The sequence below is a fragment of the Oncorhynchus gorbuscha genome, linkage group LG10 (assembly GCF_021184085.1).
Source record: "Oncorhynchus gorbuscha isolate QuinsamMale2020 ecotype Even-year linkage group LG10, OgorEven_v1.0, whole genome shotgun sequence".
NCBI lineage: Eukaryota > Metazoa > Chordata > Actinopteri > Salmoniformes > Salmonidae > Oncorhynchus > Oncorhynchus gorbuscha.
This window is the reverse complement of record NC_060182.1, coordinates 80565183-80587852: the sequence shown is the minus strand read 5'-3', so window position 1 is coordinate 80587852 and position 22670 is coordinate 80565183. Positions and strand designations below refer to the sequence as shown.

Sequence of the window (22670 nt, the reverse complement as noted above, 5' to 3'; positions counted from 1 at the left end):
TATTTCTCCAAAAAGTGCGATTTTTGTCCCCATGTGCAGTTGCAAACCGTTTTATGGCAGTTTTGGAGCAGTGGCTTCTTCCTTGCTGAGCGGCCTTTCAGATTATGTCGATATAGGACATGTTTTACTGTGGATATAGATACTTTTGTACATGTTTCCTCCAGCATCTTCACAAGGTCCTTTGCTGATGTTCTGGGATTTATTTGCACTTTTCGCACCAAAGTACGTTCATCTCTAGGGGACAGAACGCGTCTCCTTCCTGAGCGGTATGACAGCTGCGTGGTCCCATGGTGTTTATACTTGCATACTATTGTTTGCACAGATGAATGTGGTACCTTCAGGTGTTTGGAAATTGCTTCCAAGGATGAACCAGACTCGTGGAGGTCTACTATTTTATTCTGAGGTCTTGGCTGATTTCTTTTGATTTTCCCATGATGTCAAGCAGAGGCACTGAGTTTGAAGGTAGGCCTTGAAATACATCCACAGGTACACCTCCAATTGACTCAAAGGATGTCAGTTAGCCTATCAGAAGCTTCTAGATCCATGACATCGTTTTCTGGAATGTTCCAAGCTGTTTAAAGGCACAGTCAACTTAGTGTATGTAAACTTCTGACCCACTGGAATTGTGATACAGTGAATTATAAATGAAATAATCTATCTGTAAACAATTGTTGGAAAAATTACTTGTCATACACAAAGTAGATATCCTGAACGACTTGCCAAAACTATAGTTTGTTAACAGGAAATTTGTGGAGTGGTTGAAAAACGAGTTTTAATGACTCCAACCTAAGTGTTATGACTTCAAATGTACATGCTAAAATCCCCTTTTGTCATTTTGTTCACCTTAACTAGAATTTCTCACAGTCAAATGCCGACCGTATTATCTCCCAAGAGAATTATCTTCTGTTATTGTCACAGCTGTGTATATCCCCTCTCAAGCTGATACAACAACGGCCCTCAAGGAACTTCACTGGACTTTATGCAAACTGGAAACCATATATCCTGGGGCTGCATTTACTGTAGCTGGGGATTTTAACAAAGCAAATTTGAGAAAAAGGCTACCTAAATTCTATCAGCATATCAACTGTAGCACTCGCACTGGACCATTGTTACTCTAACTTTCGCGATGCATACAGGGCCCTCCCCCGCTCTGTTTTTGCAATTCTGACCACGACTCCATTATGCTCCTCCCTTCCTATAGGCAGAAACTCAAACAGGAAGTACCCGTGCTAAGGACTATTCAACGCTGGTCTGACCAATCGGAATCCACACTCCAAGACTGGAATATGTCCCGGGTAGCCTCAGAGAATAATATTGATGTATACGCTGATTTGGTGAGTGAGTTTATAAGGAAGTGTATAGGAGATGTTGTACCCACTGTGACTATAAAAACCTACCCTAACCAGAAACTGTGGATGGATGGCAGCATTCGCGCAAAACTGAAAGCGCATACCACCGCATTTAACCATGGCAAGGCGCCTGGGAATTTGACAGAAAATAAACAGAGTAGTCATTCTCTCCGCAAGGCAATCAAACAGGCACAACGTCAGTATTGAGACAAAGTGCAGTCGCAATTCAACGGCTCAGACATCAGACATATGTGGCAGGGTCTACAGACAATTATGGACTACTACAAAAGGAAACCAACCACGTCGCAGACACCGACGTCTTGCTTCCAGACAAACTAAACACCTTCTCTGCACGCTTTGAGGATAATACAGTGCCACCGATGCAGCCCGCTACCAAGGATTGTGGGCACTCCTTCTCCATGGCCGAAATGAGTAAGACATTTAAATGTGTTAACCCTCGCCAGGCTGCCAGCCCAGCCGGCATCCCTAGCCGCGTCCTCAGAGGATGCGCAGGCCAGCTGGCTGGTGTGTTTGTGGACATATTCAATCTCTCCCTATCCCAGTCTGCTGTCCCCACATGCTTCAAGATGGCCACCATCGTTCCTGTACCCAAGAATGCAAAGGTAACTGAACTAAATGACTATCGCCCCGTAGCACTCACTTCTGTCATCATGAAGTGCTTTGAGAGACTAGTCAAGGATCATATCACCTCCACCTTACCTGTCACCTTAGACCAGGGGTGGGCAAACCTTTTGGCTCGAGGGCCTCATCGGGATTTTGAAATTCAACGAAGGGATCGATTTTTTGGGGGGATCAATTGATTGTTAAAATAGTTAAAATCAATTGCTGGAGCCTCCCGAGTGGTAAAGCAGTCTAAGGCACTGCATCACAGTGCTTGTGGCATCACTACAGACCTGGGTTCGATCCCAGGCTGTGTCACAGTTGGCAGTGACTGGGAGACCCATGAGGCGGCGCACAATTGGCCCAGCGTCGTCCGGGTTAGGAGAGGGTTTGGCAGGCCGGGTTTTCCTTGTCCTATCGCGCTGTAGCGACTCCTGTGGCGAGCCAGGCGCATGCACGCTGACACGGTCACCAGGTGTACGGTCTTTCTTCCGACACATTGGTGCGCCTGGCTTCCTAGTTAAGCGGGCATTGTGTTAAGAAGCAGTGCGGCTTGGCTAGGTCAAGTTTCAGAGGATTCTCGACCTTCGCCTCTCCTCGACCTTCACCTCTACTTTGTTACCCCCCTTGCCCTAGACCCACTTCAATTTGCTTACTGCCCAAAAAGGTCCACAGACGATGCAATCGCCATCACACTGCACACTGACCTATCCCATCTGGATAAGAGGAATATCTATGTAAGAATGCTGTTAATTGACTAGCTTAGCATTCAACACTATAGTACCCTCCAAGCTCATCAATAAGCTTGAGGCCCTGGGTCTCAATCCCACCCTGTGCAACTGGGTCCTGGTCTTCCTGACAGGCCACCCCCGGGTGGTGAAGGTAGGAAACAACAACGACGAGACAGCCTACAGGGAGGAGGTGAGGGCTCTCGGAGTGTGGTGTCAGGAAAGTCTCTCACTCAACGTCAACAAAACAAAGGAGATGATCGTGGACTTCAGGAAACAGCAGAGGGAGCAACCCCCATATCCACATCGACGGGACAGCAGTGGAGAAGGTGGAAAGTTCCTCTGTATACATATCACTGACAAACCGAAATGGTCCACCCATACAGACTGTGTGGTGAAGAAGGCGCCAAAGAAATGTGGCTTGTCACCTAAAACCCTCACAAACTTTTACAGATGCACAATTGAGAGCATCCTGTCGGGGTGTATCACAGCCTGGTACGGCAACTGCACCGCCCACAACCGCAGGGATCTCCAGAGGGTGGTGCGGTCTGCACAACGCATCACCGGGGACAAACTATCTGCCCTCCAGGACACCTACAGCACCCGATGTCACAGGAAGGCCGAAAAGATCATCAAGGACAACAACCACCCGATCCACTGCCTGTTCACCATCCATAAGGCGAGGTCAGTACAGGATCATCAATGCTGGGACCAAAAAACATACAGACTTGAAATCATTGGCCACTAATAAATGGAACACTAGTCACTTTAATAATGCCACTTTAATAATATTTACATATCTTGCATTGCTCATTTCATATGTATATACTCCATTCTATTGCACCTTAGCCTATTGCACCTTAGCCTATGCCGCTCTGACATTGCTCATCCACATATTTATATTTATATATTCTTATTCCATTCCTTTACATAGATTTGTGTGTATTTGGTATTTTTTGTGGAATTGTTAGATATTACTTGTTAGATATTGCTGCACTCTCGGAACTAGAAGCACAAGCATTTCACTACACTCGCAATAACATCTGCTAACCATGTGTATGTGACCAATAAAATGTCATTTGATTTGATGATTCGGTAATGGCTGAAGTGGAATGAGTAGAATGGTATCAAATACATCAAACACATGGCTTCCTCTATTCCAGCCATTATTATGAGCTGTCCTCCCCTCAGCAGCCTCCACTGGGACAAACATAGGTACAAGATGGAAGTTTCATATTTTTTAAGTATTGACCTTGGGAGAATCAATATAATCGGAGCTCGATTCCACAAAGCCTAGTTTTGGCTCCACGCCGTTGATGAAGTCTATAGGAAACTTCCTTCACCATAGTGTGAAGTTTAGTTCGCTAAGGTGACCTATGACCTAAAGTGACACACACATCTATAACTGGAAACAGATTAGACACTTACATCTCTTGAAATAGGTAAAGTGCAAGGGCTGAAAAACATCTCTCTAGTCTCTTTCGATATCTTTTGGCATAATTTATTTCAACAAGGGGATCCATAATTATAATTCAGATGTATTTGTAATCATGAAGCGGCAGAAATTATTATCTAATCTTGCCAGGGTAGGTAGGCATTTTCTTTGGACCTTTGCATGTACAATAAGCTGCACACCATGTTCAACAGTCTGTACAGTGAATACCTGGTGATAGAAATTCATATTGAAATATTCACTGTATGCATAATGTCTAGCTAACTGTTCCCTATTTTTTGTGTGAACAATTAGTATGAAACATAAATAAATACTGACATTAAGACAGATGATAGTCTTGTCCTGTATGATTGTAGAGCATGGCTTTTGCAACGCCAGGACTGTGGTTTTGATTCCTGGGGCCACCCAAAATGTACATACAGTAGAAATATATGTCTGTTAAATTATATATATATATATATTACAATAGGCTTCACAGACAAACATTGCAGATGTACTGTGTATACTAACAGAGATAATATAATATATATCCATCAAAAAGATGACAGTCTCACACTGTGTCAGCCTTCCATACAAACACACAGAAACACATCCTCTTAGAGGATTCATAATGGTTCTGTTCCTCTCTTTTTTCTGGGAGAATTACAATAATCAGAGTAATTTGCTGCCAAGGTCAGCAGGCCTGAAATGATGGAATCCAACCATCCATCCATCTTGATGAGAGTCTCGTATGGCTTTCATATGACACACAGTATGTCACATATTGAAGTTGACATAATGATGGAAACTGTAACGATCTTCTTCATCTGAGGAACAGGAAAGATCGGACCAAAACGCAGTGTGGTAAGTGTCCATTTTAATGTAATATAACTGAACACGAAATACAAAATAACCAAGTGAAACAACGAAAATCAAAACAGTCCTGAAAGGTGACACAACACAAAACAGGAAACAACTACCCACAAACACCAGGTGGGAAAAGGCTACCTAAGTATGGTTCTCAATCAGAGACAACGATAGACAGCTGCCTCTGATTGGGAACCATACCAGGCTAAACACATAGAAAACATAGAAAAACAACATAGAATGCCCACCCCAACTCACGCCCCGACCAAACCAAAATAGAGACATAAAAAGGAACTAAGGTCAGGGCGTGACAGAAACAGGACTTTGTAAGAGGACTTTGTTTTCTGTCAAAATGTAATACTGTAAGGTGGATACTTTAGTTAAATCTCCTTATGTAATATATCATGATGCATTATGCTAGCTATTAAATCACATAATGCTACATATATTTGTATGCAGTTTGACCATGAAAATGGGTTGAGGTTCAAAGTATAATTTTGGATACATTGTTCATAGAGATAAATCTCAGTGTCACTCGGGGCACTGCAAATGTACTGCTGTGATGTCTCTATGCCTTAATCAGCTGCAAGCTGCCCGTAAAATACTCAAAGCTGATATGATGGAAAAGCATATCTGCTGGTGTAAATGTATTACAGCTGAGCTGAAGCATTAATGTGTACAAGGTTGAAGCGTAGGAGGAGAAGCATCAGCTGTCCTCTCTCTCTCCTAGCAACCACTAGTCTTGAGCTCTCCCAGCCTGTTACCAACATGCCAGCACACATGCTGTTCTAGGAACACTGTTTAGCAAATCCACATTATTTCTTACTGTTCTAAGAACACTGTTTAGCAAATCCACAGTATTTCTTACTGTTCTAAAAATACTATTTAGCAAATCCACAGTATTTCTTACTGTTCCAAGAATACTGTTTAGCAAATCCACAGTATTTCTTACTGTTCTAAAAATACTGTTTAGCAAATCCACAGAATTTCTTACTGTTCTAAGAATACTGTTTAGCAAATCCACAGTATGTCTGTCACATGTGCTCCCTCTCCGGCCTCCCTCTGTCACCAGGCTGATCGTTATGTCGCACACCTGTCACCATTGTTACACGCATCAGCACATTATGACACTCACCTGGACTCCATCACCTCCTTGATTACCTGCCCTATATACAGTTGGAGTCATTACAACTCGTTTTTCAACCACTCCACAAATTTCTTGTTAACAAACTATAGTTTTGGCAAGTTGGTTAGGACATTTACTTTGTGCATAACACCTGTGGATGTATTTCAAGGCCTACCTTCAAACTCAGTGCCTCTTTGCTTGACATCATGGGAAAATAAAAAGAAATCAGCCAAGACCTCAGAAAAAAATGGTACACCTCCACAAGTCTGGTTCATCCTTGGGAGCAATTTCCAAATGCCTGAATGTACCACATTCATCTGTACAAACAATAGTATGCAAGTATAAAAACCATGGGACCACGCAGCCGTCATACCGCTCAGGAAGGAGACGCGTTCTGTCTCCTAGAGATGAATGTACTTTGGTGCGAAAAGTTCAAATCAATCCCAGAACAACAGCAAAGGACCTTGTGAAGATGCTGGAGGAAACATGTACAAAAGTATCTATATCCACAGTAAAACGAGTCCTATATCGACATAACCTGAAAGGCTGTTTAGCAAGGAAGAAGCCACTGTTCCAAAACGGCCATAAAAAAGCCAGACTACGCTTTGCAACTGCACATCGGGACAAAGATCATACTTTTTGGGGAAATGTCCTCTGGTCTGATGAAACAAAAATAAAACAGTTTGGTCATAATGACCATCGTTATGTTTGGAGGAAAAATGGTGATGCTTGCAAGCTGAAGAACACCATCCCAACCGTGAAACACGGGGGTTACAGCATCATATTGTGGGGGTGCTTTGCTGCAGGAGGGAATGGTGCACTTCACAATATAGATGGCATCATGAGGGAGGGGAAATTATGTGGATATTTTGAAGCATCATCTCAAGACATCAGTCAGGATGTTAAAGCTTGGTCGCAAATGGATTTTCCAAATGGACAGTGACTCCAAGCATACTTCCAAAGTTGTGGCAAAATGGCCTAAGGACAACAAAGTCAAGGTATTGGAGTGGCCATCATAAAGCCCTGACCTCAAACCTATAGAAAATTTGTGGGAAAAACTGAAAAAGTGTGTGCGAGCAAGGAGGCCTACAAACCTGACTCAGTTACACCAGTTCTGTCAGGAGGAATGGGAAGCTTGTGGAAGGCTACCCGAAAAGTTTGACCCAAGTTAAACAATGTGAAGGCAATGCTACCAAATACTAATTGAGTGTATGTAAACTTCTGACCCACTGGCAATGTGGTGAAAGAAATAAAAGCTGAAGTAAATCATTCTCTCTACTATTATTCTGACATTTCACATTCTTAAAATAAAGTGGTGATCCTAACTGACCTAAAACAGGGATTTTTTACTAGGATTAAATGTCAGGAATTGTGAAAACTGAGTTTAAATGTATTTGGCTAAGGTGTATGTGTACTTCCAACTTCAACTGTATTTATTTTACTGTTTTACTGCAATGCTGTTATGGACCACTAGGAAGTTATCCCTGGGGGCAGGTTTGAGATCAGTTCCCCCTCCAGAATCACTCATAAGGACCAGGTAATAATAATGATACGTTGGTGGGTGATTATACCTGTCCTATTTCACACATGTACAAGTGTGTATTAATATACATGTGTGAATTGGAAATGTTTTTTTTTTTGCATATCCCAACTACAGGTGTTGAATAGCTCCTCTCATCACTTGTACAAAATATGTTTATTTTATTCAACTTTTAAAATTATAATTAATTAGCCATAATTAGTCACGTCTTTTATTTTTTATTTCTACATATGATTGTCCCATTGCCTTATCCATAAAATGTACTTCTAGATTTCGCTCTTGGCTGTAACAGAATGGAAGTCTAGTCGGTGGTAATATTTCCATTGAGTCAACATTTCGGATGTTTGAGAGGACAGCTCTTGTTCAGCCACATTGGTACCCAAACCTATAATTAAACTTTAAAAAGAAAGAGAGGATGAGGAGTAGCCTACCATCCATTTCGCTCCTCGTCACCGCTCAGCTCTTCTTTCCTCTCGCATCACCCTGTCTCACTGATGATGAGATCTATCATCAGTCAGCCAGGCAGGAGGCGGGCTCTGATCACATCCGAACAATCAAACATAACTGACGTAGGCTATACTTCATCGTCTTTCACCTCTCAAATGATTTAAGAGATTTTTCATAATCTCTCTGATTTCTATCATTCGTTTTATTATCCTTATAATCTCGTCATATTTTGCGTTCATGACACGGTCGGATATTTGACATTTTAGTTTGATATTCAAAACAGGCGGCTGTTTAGCGGTTAGACAAGTACGTAGATTTACTCACCTATGTCAAATCGGTATTGTTTTGACTCCCGGGAGATTCATATGAGCGCTCCGCCAGTGATCCGACCGCCAAGTCCCCTGTCCCCGGGGTCCAATGGCATATCTTTCCAGATACAGATCGGGTTGAGCCGCGAGCCTGTTCTTTTGGACTCTGTCGACTTCAGCCTCGCTCAGGTCCGGGAGATGGCATGCTCCATCGTGGACCAGAAGGTAATATCCTATAACTTCTGTAGCGCCATTCTTATTAGGGATTTACATGTCATGCACAGATATAGGCTAGGTATTAGTGAACTATTAACTTTTGCCTACATGTTTACATTCGGGTATACAGATTTCAGTCTATTATATTGCGTGACATAATCCATACCACTGGTCACATACGTCAATTCAACGTTTATTCCACGTTGGTTGAACATATATTGTATTGCAATTACATAGAAACAAAGTTAATTCAACCAGTGAATGCCCAGTGGGATTTGACCCAGAGCCATACAGTAGGTCATGTTTGCCTAAACATTACATTTTTTTTGTGGTTCCATTCTGATAGGATGAACAACTCAGAAAAGTCCATGGTCATTCTTAGGCTAAATAACCAAGAAGGAAATAAGTGGCTACAGTGTACACTTTTTTTAGACCCCCCAGTTGAGCAAGAGTAGTGGCAGCAAGGGAAAGAGACTGGTGAGAGGAAGTGGTTTCTGATAGAATTACAGGGGGGTGGGCAGCTACCCCACAAATGTATTGGTCATGGAAATATACACCTATAAAGAGGGTTTTATCATTACGAGAAAGGAAAAGTTCAACATAAGAAAGGAAAAGTTCAACATAAGAAAGGAAAAGTTCAACATAAGAAAGGAAAAGTTCAACATAAGAAAGGAAAAGTTCAACATAAGAAAGGAAAAGTTCAACATAAGAAAGGAAAAGTTCAACATAAGAAAGGAAACGTTAAACAAGCTAAGGACATTAAGAATCCGGATGTTTAATAAAGTTGTAATTGATCACTGATTAACAACATGGTAACTACAGGTGTAGAATCTTAAATTGAGCCTGTTTGCTTCAGCAGGAAACTAATCCTGCAGCAACAGGTTGATACATTTTTTGTAAGGGAAAATCAAGTCTGAAATGTCAAAGTGGAAATGACAAACTTCAGAAGCCTTTTAAAACCTCAAATACTCTACACGTTTTACATTTCCTGCATTTCAGGAATGTTCTCCTGCAACACAGGAGAGTATCTCTTAATAGCTGTATGTTCACACTTTATTAGAGACTATTTAACAGCTCTTTGCTGTACTGCTGGCATGCCAGCACCACCCCAGTGCAGACTCTCAGTAGGCCTACACTACTGGCTCTGCTTGAGCCTAGTCTATAGTGTGCTCATTAATAATGACAGGCTCAGAGGGGGAGGATGTTTAAGTTTTGACTGTGAAGGTTTATATTATAATGTTCTATACTGTGCCTATGGATGCGTCACAAATGGCACCCTAATCCCAATATAGTGTACTACTTTTGACCTGGGTCCATAGGGAATAGGGTGCCATTTGGGATGCGAACTATGTGTGTTGTGAGCATGGTGAGGAGTTATGGTACATTCCATGCACAGAGATCACTGACATTGTAGAACAGTTCTGAATAACAAGACAATTATCTGCCATTCGAGCATGTGTTGATCACCTCCTTCCTCCATAATCATCAGGCCTGTTGTAGCCGACATGGTGTATGTATGACCATCTATTACTCCAAGATCTGAGGTCGTATAAAACCCCTTTCATATCTAGAGGAAAAACACCTATTCTTTTATCATAGCATCTTCTTTATAGGCTACCGTATTTAGTTTATATCTGAAAAGGGTATGGGCTAAAAAAAAACGTTTGTTAAAACCCACCTGAAAACTATCTCTCAAAGACAATTGTATGTAGGCCTACATATGTTGTAACTTGATAGTTCAATTTGTTGATGACGTCTTTACCCACTGGGCACAGACTTCAATATAACGTCTATTCTACATTGGTACAACGCCATTGAATTGAAATGACGTGGCAGCAACGTTGATTCATCCATTGTGTGCCCAGTGGGTATAGTCTCCCTTCATTAGTTTATTCCCTTTTCAACATGATACCGTTTCCACAGGCCCGGGTTATTGTAATTGGTCATATGAGAAGTTATCTGTAACACATACAATGTTCCTGGGTTGCACGTCTGTCATCCTCTGAAACATGGGTGTTAAAATGTAGGCTTTTGTTGTTGTCTAAGGGTTACAGTAGTAATACTGACATGACACTAGAAAGCAGAAACACCTTCTGTCCCAGGGTTATTAGTGTGTGCGGGAAAATCACACTCAATTCTTAATTAAGTAAAGCACAAAATATATATGAACTACAGGAGGTTGTACCTCAACACCTTGTTGTAGACACATTTTATCACAGAGAGAGTTTCCCTCTCGTGTATAGATGCTCAGAAACACTCATTTAAATAATACGAAGTGAGGTGAGATCTTAAATATATGTATGTATGTGTGTGTGTGTGGGGGGGGGGTGTATAAAGTGACAAAGCTAACAGTATGCAACAGGGCCTAAACACTGTGGATTATGAGAAAGTAAGTTTGATTTCACATTAGCATGTCCTGGGATGAATCAAGTTGACTTTATAGAAGTTAAGATTTGGCCCTAAATGCCTAGAATTAGTAATCAAATTGCAACTGTACTATAAGCTAGTTTGGCACGATGATTGGTCTTTCCAGGATAAATGACCTCCTTGGGAGTGGTTGCATCGAATGCTTGACCAATTCAAGGTCCAGTCAAAGTTTACAGCACTACTCTGGCAGCTCTCTGGGTCTTCTTTGTGGCAAAGAGAGAGTTAGATCATTTAAGGGCAATGATGACATTGATAGTCATGTCCAAAGAGAAGTTCCTTGAAAGGGTCTTGTTATAGCTTAGATGGACATGTCAATAACCTTCAATCTGTCTGTCTGTCTGAAACTGATACTTATACTGATTCAGACACTGAGTGCAGTTACATGCACAGAATAATGTGATTATTGTATGTAGTTAGATTAATGTAATAGTTAATTAAAACGATTGCATGCTTTGCAGGAAGAGGCGGCAGGGTAGCCCAGTGGTTAGAGCGTTGGACTAGTAACCGGAAGGTTGCAAGTTCAAATCCCCGAGCTGACAAGGTACAAATCTGTCGTTCTGCTCCTGAACTAGGCCCACTGTTCCTAGGCAGTCGTTGAAAATAAGAAGTTAAGAATGTTCTTAACTGACTTGCCGAGTTAAATACAAAAAATAACAATTAACCTGTTTCCATGGGCACATTGGAAATCAGGCTACCTGATGATACTGTCAATGAAAATAAACATTCTACCACAGTGAACATGTTATTTTTAGGAAGCATATTTGTTTCTGAGTTCAGACATATAAAGTTTGTATGTGAAAACGACTTGTATGACGCATACATTGTTGTTCCAAACTTCACTTGCGCTAAAGAGGGAGGCTCATTCGGCTGGTGCTAGCACATGTGCAGATCAAATACACCGCTGTGCAGATCAAATACACCGCTGTGCAGATCAAATACACCGCTGTACAGATCAAATACACCGCTGTGCAGATCAAATACACCGCTGTACAGATCAAATACACCGCTGTGCAGATCAAATACACCGCTGTGCAGATCAAATACACCGCTGTGCAGATCAAATACACCGCTGTACAGATCAAATACACCGCTGTGCAGATCAAATACACCGCTGTGCAGATCAAATACACCGCTGTGCAGATCAAATACACCGCTGTGCAGATCAAATACACCGCTGTGCAGATCAAATACACCGCTGTGCAGATCAAATACACCGCTGTGCAGATCAAATACACCGCTGTGCAGATCAAATACACTGCTGGAATGATGGTTAAGATGTTTACATGTCTTAATAATTCAACAGATTGTTCAGAAAAGCAGGTGTTTTAATCTGCGTATGCTTAATTCAATTTTGACCGTACGCCAATTAAGATAAGCAGAGTAAGGTGTATAATCTGCCTCCTGCCATAATGAGTTTAATTTTGAATTATTAGTGTGCATGTAAACATACTCACTGTAAAGCTCTGCCTTTCAATTAAGTTGTGTTGTTTTTATTACAGTTATAAAATGACATGCGGAACGAAGATTTACAGTAGTAATCTGTAGTTAAACAAACAGAGATCCAGATGTAGAATCTTAATTTGAGCCCGTTTCTTACAGCAGGAAAATAATCCCACAGCAAAAGGAAATGTTAATTATTATTATAATTAATGGACATTTTTGTAGGGGTTGATATATTTTTCGTAATGGAAAATCAAGTCTGAAATTTCAAAGTGGAAATTACAAACTTCAGAAGCCTTTTAACCAGGAAAGTTATCCTGCAACAGGTTGATCAAATTAAGATCTGTATAGTATGCAGATGTAGGTGTCCATGATGTATATCGGATTGTCGTGTCATCCTCCACCTAACATGCAAGTCCTGATCCAAATAAGATCTTGCAACCATGAACCAGCATAACCATTACTATTGACATGACATGTATGAGTGTTGAACAGTCCTTTAATAAATTCACCCGATGTTGGACAGAGAAACGAGGATGGGCAGTCACCGCCTTGATCTCTTCATAACTTCTTCAACCAGGGTCCTGGTTCCCATCAAAAGGCTGTCTAATAGACCTAATATACTGTTAACAGGCCATCACATTGGAATCCACTAGAGCCAAGCGTTATCAGGACTAATTAAAAGGATGGTGCCTTTGTTTGAAGTTTTACCACCTTTTTACATTACCGCTCTTCACTGCTCTTTTCATTCAAGTGTCCTTATTAATCAGGTGGCACCATGTTAGTTCCTCACAGGAAGTGCTAACTTCCTTGTTCAATCTGTGTCAGTCCATAAGTAGAGCTGTGATGGGAGCTGTGATGACCACATAGACTAAGCATCCATCCCACAAGTCCTTCAACCAACCTCAACCTTCCATTACAATTCTTCTACTTCTTCTTCACACCAAGCTTTCTTTATTTCTTCACCCACAATAATAACCACTCATATTAAACACTGGGATGCTCTCATGAATTCATAATGTCGTGAATATGGTTTGAGAAACAGAAGTAATGTATGTTATGTATTTGGAGATAAAGATGGTGATTTTTATGTCATGATGATAGCCAGTTCTATTTCCCTTTTTTGCTACGACTGTATGGTATACATCTGGTAGTTTTGAACTTTCATCCCTGGTGTTATACAAATGAGAAACATTAAACAAACATTATCAAGTTATAGTTTACTATACGTGTCCCCAAGAAGAAATTCATTAGCAAAATGATTACATTCTGTGGTCAGCTCCCCAAGGTTTGTCTCCTAGTTAGAGAATGGTCCCCCAGTTGCTTGGCAACTGATTTTGATTGCCTGTGAAGTATCCATATGAGTGCCATTATCCTGATGAGAGCCATGTGCAGTAGGGTCACGTACTAGCAGACGCGCACGCACGCACGCACGCACGCACGCACGCACGCACACACACACACACACACACACACACACACACACACACACACACACACACACACACACACACACACACACACACACACACACACACACACACACACACACACACACACACACACACACACACACACACACACACACACACACACACACACACCTTGGGAAGAACAGAACCGAAGATGAAGGTTGTGCGATGTGCATAGGCCATTGTGGGGCAGCTGTTTTGGAAAGCATTCTAAGCACCATGCATCTTCATTAGCATAAAATAGATGCTGTAGAGGGCCACCATTCCCTTTGAGGATCATGGACCTTTTCTGCCCCAGCACTCTCATGAGTGCTCTCCCCTTAGTGTCGGCACCATAAAAGCCTTCTTTGGTCTCATCTGCTAATTAACTAGGATGTACAGTATAAATCTGTAGTGTCGACTTTGTGTTATCTAGTGTGTTCTTACAGACTAATATTCATCCTCTCTGGTTGCACCCTTTAAAGCTGCAGTCCGTAACTTAAACAACAACAAAACACTTGTAAACAACTGGAGGAATGGAACTGTACTAAAATTACATAGATGCCGCTATGGATGCAAGGATTGACCATCCATGAGATGCAGTAATGTGTTTGTTTACACTTGCAAACAATGGAGTAAAATATTATTACCTTTTGGGTTCTGATGGAGTGTCATGACATATGAATAATATTAATAGCTATATAACATACATTTAAAAGTAAAAATAAATAATTTATACCAATTCTGGATTGCCCCTTTAATATTTAATATTTATGCTAGTGACCCCCCCCCCAATAACGAACATTGTACTGATCCTCACCACTGAGAACAGGTAGAGAAAGGCAACAAAATACCTCTGCCTGACTGTTAATTACTTTAGTAATTAAGTAAACACTGCACTCTCAATAATTGAAATTACAAAAAATAAGCTGTGGTTTCTGTCAGTGTTGGGAAAAATTAAAATCGATACTACAAGCCTCATAGCACTCACGTCTGTAGCCATGAAGTGCTTTGAAAGGCTGGTCATGGCTCCCATTAACACCATCATCCTGGAAATACTAGACCCACTCCAATTCGCATACCTCCCCAACAGATGACGCAATCTCAATTGGACTCCACACTGCCCTTTGCCACCTGGACAAAAGGAACGCCTATGTGAGAATGCTATTCATTGACTACAGCTCAGCGTTTAACACCATAGTGCCCACAAAGCACATCACTAAGCTAAGGACTCTGGGACTAAACACCTCCCTCTGAAACTGGATCCTGGATTTCCTGATGGGCCACCCCCAGGTGGTAAGGGTAGGCAACGACACATCTGCCACACTGATCCTAAACACTGGGGCCCCTCAGGGGTGCGTGCTTAGTCCCCTCCTCTACTCCCTGTTCACCCACGACTGCATCGCCATCATTAAGTTTGCTGACGACACAACGGTTGTAGGCTTGATCACCGACCATGATGAGACAGCCTATAGGGAGGAGGTCAGAGACCTGGCAGTGTGGTGCTAGGACAACAACCTCTTCCTCAATGTGAGCAAGACAAAGGAGCTGATCATGGACTACCCGGAGAAGGAGGGCTGAACATGTCCCCATTCACATCGATGGGGATGTAGGAGAGCGGTTCGAGAGCTTCAAGTTCCTTGGTGTCCACATCACCAACAAACTATCATGGTCCAAATACACCAATACAGTTGTGAAGAGGGCACGACAATGCCTATTATCCCCCAAGAGACTGAAAAGATTTGCATGGGTCCCCAGATCTTCCAAAATTTTTACAGCTGCACCATCGAGAGCATCCTGACCGGTTGCATCACCGCCTGGTATAGCAACTGTTCGGCCTCTGACCGTAAGGCACTACAGAGGGTAATGCGTAAGGCCCCGTACATCACTGGGGCCAAGCTTTGATCACTGTGTTGCAGGAGAACATTCCTGAAATGCAGAAATATATAACTTTTTTGAGGTTTTAAAAGGCTTCTGAAGTTTGTCATTTCCACTTTGGAATTTCAGATGTGATTTTCCCTTTCGATGTGTAAATTTTTTTTGTAAACCTCTACAAAGATGTCCATGAATTATAATCCACATGATAATTCACCTTTCCTGTTGCTGGAGGCTTTTAAAGCTGTACTTCTTGTTGACGTAATTCATGCTAATGTTGGGTTTTTGAGCTAATGCCCAATTGACTCCCATTCACTCCTTGCGGAGTGCACTCCTTGTCCCAGAATCAACTTTTTAGGAGATGGGAAACTCCATTGGAATCTTATTAACGGCCATTGTGTATGTTGGCCACACATCATCAACGGGCCGCGTTGACTAGATAGACTTCAAACCATTCTTACGCTTGAAGGGTTGTTACACATACACAATGGCCGTTAAAACGATTCCAATTGAGTTTCCCATCACCTAAAAAGTATCTCTGTTTTGGTGACAATGAGAAACCGTCTTAAAAGAGAACTATGATTAAATATGGTGTGAAATGATTAATCAAGAACGTATTCTCTTTGTCGACTATAGTTGTGTCTGGGAGAAAGAGCATAAGAGATTAGTAGAGGGTACAGTACATTAGATTAGTCCATGTTAGATTCAGGTGTTACATATCTCAAGTGTTTGTTAATTAGTACAGTCCATACTGCATAAGATCTGTTTTATATACATACAATATACATACAGTGTACATACAGTAAACATACAGTGCATATACAGTATGCGTACTTATTTAACTAAGTGAGTGAGCACTCCAGACCATTGGTTATTCACTGTAAAATGAAAAGTACAGTATAATAACAAGTAGGAATTTCATTTACAGTGAGACATGTTAATTGATTTTGTTCCGGTAATTAGTCTTTAAAATAACAATGATTTTCTTTTCTCTACTGGTTATGGACGCCCATCCATCATATCCCATGGTACCAATCATTTCTCAGCTCTTTAGTAGCTATCTCTCTAGCTTTCATATCAGACATTCTCTCTTAATGCATGCGTTCAAGTCTAGAGTTATAAAATATTAACTTTCCCCAAATTAATACCGGTTAAAGGGTTCCAGATTTCCTGTTTATTCCCTTCTGATTCTGCGAATTTTCCAACCGATATTTCTGAAAAACCTAGGAATTTGGAGATAGTTACTGGAATTTTGCAACTATATTCAAATACACTAGTATCCCTGAAGAGTTACATAAATCACATAATAAAAAATAAAAAAACGTGGCAGGGTTAGTCTAGACTAGAGAGTTTGCCTTTGAATTGCGATCGTATGTGTTGTGAGCCTTTATGTGTACTGCACCTCGTATCACTCTGAGGGCTAAAATAATAGCAATAGCTGCAGCAACAGCTCTTCTATGTCCGCCAGTCATAGGGGTTTGTGTGTACAGAGTGAGGCAGAGAAACAAAAGCCCAGAAGTGTAACAGTATTGACCAGTGGTTGTCACACCACAGCCAGCAATACTCACAGTGAGAAACACATGATCAACCTCTGCTCATACCATACAGGGACAATAACCTGGCTGAAGATGTTTACATTTTAGCAGACACTTATCCAGAATGACTTACAGTAGTGAGTGCATACATTGTCATACTCCTACTCTATTTGCCTATAAAATAAAAAATGACAATACATGACATATTGTATACTGTATCATAAAAACTTTCTTTGAGGACCTAGTTGCAACACCTAGTTATAAATTCCTGGTTTACAGGCCACATCAGCCCTGCAAGTCACATTATGCTCGCTTGCAAAGTGATGTGTAATTCCTATTGGAATCCAGCCAGAGTGAGGATATCCAACAATTGGAACTTTTAATCAACCTCAACCTGCATTCAGAATGACTGCCAGGGTAGAGCGGATTGATTAATCAAGTCATCTAAACTGGAACAACCATCTTAGTAACGGGGCCCAATATTCTCCTACTTTCTGCTCAATAAAATCATCAAAGTGCTACACTGAAAGACAGAAATCATGGCAAAGATATCAACTACTGTACATCAGTACTGTATATGTAAAAGGATGAAGGGAATAATATATACATGTACAAATATTCCCATGTAGGTACAGTTGAAAACATTCTCACCTATATTTTTAAATGTATCATATTTTTATTTTATTTTATTTATTTTTATTTCACCTTTATTTAACCAGGTAGGCTAGTTGAGAACAAGTTCTCATTTGCAACTGCGACCTGGCCAAGATAAAGCATAGCAGTGTGAACAGACAACACAGAGTTACACATGAAATAAACAATTAACAAGTCAATAACACAGTAGAAAAAATGGGCAGTCTATATACAATGTGTGCAAAAGGCATGAGGAGGTAGGCGAATAATACAATTTTGCAGATTAACACTGGAGTGATAAATGATCAGATGGTCATGTACAGGTAGAGATATTGGTGTGCAAAAGAGCAGAAAAATAAATAAATAAAAACAGTATAAAAACAGTATGGGAATGAGGTAGGTGAAAATGGGTGGGCTATTTTCCTATAGACTATGTACAGCTGCAGCGATCAGTTAGCTGCTCGGATAGCTTATGTTTGAAGTTGGTGAGGGAGATAAAAGTCTCCAACTTCAGCGATTTTTGCAATTCGTTCCAGTCACAGGCAGCAGAGTACTGGAACGAAAGGCGGCCAAATAATGTGTTGGCTTTAGGGATGATCAGTGAGATACACCTGCTGGAGCGCGTGCTACGGATGGGTGTTGCCATCGTGACCAGTGAACTGAGATAAGGCGGAGCTTTACCTAGCATGGACTTGTAGATGACCTGGAGCCAGTGGGTCTGGCGACGAATATGTAGTGAGGGCCAGCCGACTAGAGCATACAAGTCGCAGTGGTGGGTGGTATAAGGTGCTTTAGTGACAAAACGGATGGCACTGTGATAGACTGCATCCAGTTTGCTGAGTAGAGTGTTGGAAGCCATTTTGTAGATGACATCGCCGAAGTCGAGGATCGGTAGGATAGTCAGTTTTACTAGGGTAAGCTTGGCAGCATGAGTGAAGGAGGCTTTGTTGCGGAATAGAAAGCCGACTCTTGATTTGATTTTCGATTGGAGATGTTTGATGTGGGTCTGGAAGGAGAGTTTGCAGTCTAGCCAGACACCTAGGTACTTATAGATGTCCACATATTCAAGGTCGGAACCATCCAGGGTGGTGATGCTAGTCGGGCATGCGGGTGCAGGCAGCGATCGGTTGAAAAGCATGCATTTGGTTTTACTCGCGTTTAAGAGCAGTTGGAGGCCACGGAAGGAGTGCTGTATGGCATTGAAGCTCGTTTGGAGGTTAGATAGCACAGTGTCCAATGACGGGCCGAAAGTATATAGAATGGTGTCGTCTGCGTAGAGGTGGATCAGGGAATCGCCCGCAGCAAGAGCAACATCATTGATATATACAGAGATATTACCCAAACACCTGATGTTAAAGTTTAAACACTGAGGTAAACACTAATGCTCTGGCACTATTTCAAAGAAAGAAAAAAACATTACAATAAAAAGCTTATTCAAATTCAAAAGGATTACAACTAATAATCAATGTACCCTTTCTTCCAAAACGGTTCTTATGTTGTTTAAGATAGAAAGAACCCTTTGACTTACAAATAACCCTCGTCTACTAAAAAGGGTTCTTCAGATGAAAACGGCACAACCCTAACCCTCTGCACAGAACCCTTTTGGGGTCCTTTTGAAATGTAATGCTTTGTACAGTCGAGTTTGACAATATCTCACCTTCGGTGGTGACAAGGGCTTAGACAAGTCAGGCAATCTTGAGGCGTCTCTAGCTGTATGTGCTATACTGTGTGTGCTATTTAGTATCACCCAAGCCACATCCAAACCTCTGTCTCTTGATAGGGAGTTCCTTTCCATTTAGACAACTCAGTCAGGACTCTGAGCCAAAGACCACACTATCTCTGGGGTAAAGGTGTCAGTTAGTAAACACAAGGAAAGGTGTATAACTTTTTGCGTAATGCACTGTATTTTGGGAGTACATGCCATTTCTCATGAGAGGAAGGTGATCCTATAAGATTGTCAGGATTTGTAAGTTGCTATTCGATTGAAATGGTGTCCATTCTATGTGATGCAAGGCTTATATTTACAGTAACTCCATTAAAATGAAATAGTCAGCAATATACGCCCACAGTATAGTCGTGAGGTACAGGCACTGGAAACTGATCCATAACATGAAACAAAAATACATTAACAAAACGAAGAGGAAATTGATATCAGAGCAATGAGCCTGTTATGTGGGTCGTTCCACCAGTTTGGTGCCTTTTGAGAAGTGTACTGTAGCTTTGAGGGGAAAAAAACAGTTGCTTTAACCTTATTTTAACATTCTGTCATAAAGAGCACATGATCAACTTCATAAAAAACAAGTTTTTCCATATCAAGAGGTTAAATAAATAAAAATATATAGATATAGTATTATAGTATACCTGTAAAGTGCCCAAAAAAGTTACAGGGTTGACCGTAACAGGGTTTACCATTTTTAAAATCTTAAATCAGCCATCCCCTTGTGACAGGGGGAATGGAAGCTTGTTGTGTGCAACCAGGAGGGGCAACAAATGTATCGTTAAAACATTTCTAGCCTGTCTATCTATGGGTAGCGGGGTTAACGTGTTATTCTAGCCTGTCTATCTATGGGTTGCAGGGTTAACGTGTTATTCTAGCCTGTCTATCTATGGGTAGCAGGGTTAACGTGTTATTCTAGCCTGTCTATCTATGGGTAGCAGGGTTAACATGTTATTCTAGCCTGTCTATCTATGGGTAGCAGGGTATCTATGGGTAGCATGTTATTCTAGCCTGTCTATCTATGGGTAGCAGGGTTAACGTGTTATTCTAGCCTGTCTATCTATGGGTAGCAGGGTTGACGTGTTATTCTAGCCTGTCTATCTATGGGTAGCGGGGTTAACGTGTTATTCTAGCCTGTCTATCTATGGGTAGCAGGGTTAACATGTTATTCTAGCCTGTCTATCTATGGGTAGCAGGGTTTGCATGTTATTCTAGCCTGTCTATCTATGGGTAGCAGGGTATCTATGGGTAGCAGGGTTGACGTGTTATTCTAGCCTGTCTATCTATGGGTAGCAGGGTTGACGTGTTATTCTAGCCTGTCTATCTATGGGTAGCAGGGTTGACGTGTTATTCTAGCCTGTCTATCTATGGGTAGCAGGGTTAACGTGTTATTCTAGCCTGTCTATCTATGGGTAGCAGGGTTGAAGTTTTATTCTAGCCTGTCTATCTATGGGTAACAGGGTTTGCGTGTTATTCTAGCCTGTCTATCTATGGGTAACAGGGTTTGCGTGTTATTCTAGCCTGTCTATCTATGGCTAACAGGGTTAACGTGTTATTCCAGCCTGTCTATCTATGGGTAGAACGGTATCTATGGGTAGCAGGGTTGACGTGTTATTCTAGCCTGTCTATCTATGGGTAGCAGGGTTAACGTGTTATTCTAGCCTGTCTATCTATGGGTAACAGGGTTGACGTGTTATTCTAGCCTGTCTATCTATGGGTAGCAGGGTTAACATTCTAGCCTGTCTATCTATGGGTAACAGGGTTGACGTGTTATTCTAGCCTGTCTATCTATGGGTAGCAGGGTTGACGTGTTATTCTAGCCTGTCTATCTATGGGTAACAGGGTTGACGTGTTATTCTAGCCTGTCTATCTATGGGTAGCAGGGTATCTATGGGAGCGTGTTATTCTAGCCTGTCTATCTATGGGTAGCAGGGTTAGCGTGTTATTCTAGCCTGTCTATCTATGGGTAGCAGGGTATCTATGGGTAGCAGGGTTAACGTGTTATTCCAGCCTGTCTATCTATGGGTAGCAGGGTTAACGTGTTATTCTAGCCTGTCTATCTATGGGTAGCAGGGTTAACGTTTTATTCTAGCCTGTCTATCTATGGGTAGCAGGGTTTGCGTGTTATTCTAGCCTGTCTATCTATGGGTAGCAGGGTATCTATGGGTAGCAGGGTTAACGTGTTATTCTAGCCTGTCTATCTATGGGTAGCAGGGTTAGTTAGTTATTCTAGCCTGTCTATCTATGGGTAGCAGGGTATCTATGGGTAGCAGGGTTAGCGTGTTATTCCAGCCTGTCTATCTATGGGTAGCAGGGTTAGCGTGTTATTCTAGCCTGTCTATCTATGGGTAGCAGGGTATCTATGGGTAGCAGGGTTAACGTGTTATTCTAGCCTGTCTATCTATGGGTAGCAGGGTTGACGTGTTATTCTAGCCTGTCTATCTATGGGTAGTAGGGTTGACATGTTATTCTAGCCTGTCTATCTATGGGTAGCAGGGTTGACGTGTTATTCTAGCCTGTCTATCTATGGATAACAGGGTTGACGTGTTATTCTAGCCTGTCTATCTATGGGTAGCAGGGTTGACGTGTTATTCTAGCCTGTCTATCTATGGGTAGCAGGGTTAACGTGTTATTCTAGCCTGTCTATCTATGGGTAGCAGGGTTGACGTGTTATTCTAGCCTGTCTATCTATGGGTAGCAGGGTTAACGTGTTATTCTAGCCTGTCTATCTATGGGTAGCAGGGTATCTATGGGTAGCAGGGTTAACATGTTATTCTAGCCTGTCTATCTATGGGTAGCAGGGTTAGCGTGTTATTCTAGCCTGTCTATCTATGGGTAGCAGGGTATCTATGGGTAGCAGGGTTAGCGTGTTATTCCAGCCTGTCTATCTATGGGTAGCAGGGTTAGCTTGTTATTCCAGCCTGTCTATCTATGGGTAGCAGGGTATCTATGGGTAGC

At 41.6% G+C, this 22670-nt stretch overlaps 1 protein-coding gene across 1 annotated transcript in view; it reads left to right on the top strand.

Annotated features, from left to right (window-relative positions):
* The first annotated feature begins 8226 nt into the window (after nt 1–8226).
* The window catches only part of LOC124046624 (serine/threonine-protein kinase D1-like), a 61594-nt gene continuing 47150 nt past the window's right edge, over nt 8227–22670 (top strand). The window contains exon 1 of the mRNA XM_046367223.1: nt 8227–8643. Coding sequence (XP_046223179.1) covers nt 8437–8643 — 207 coding nt within the window. The 5' untranslated portion in view covers nt 8227–8436. The remainder of the gene's footprint in view (nt 8644–22670) is intronic.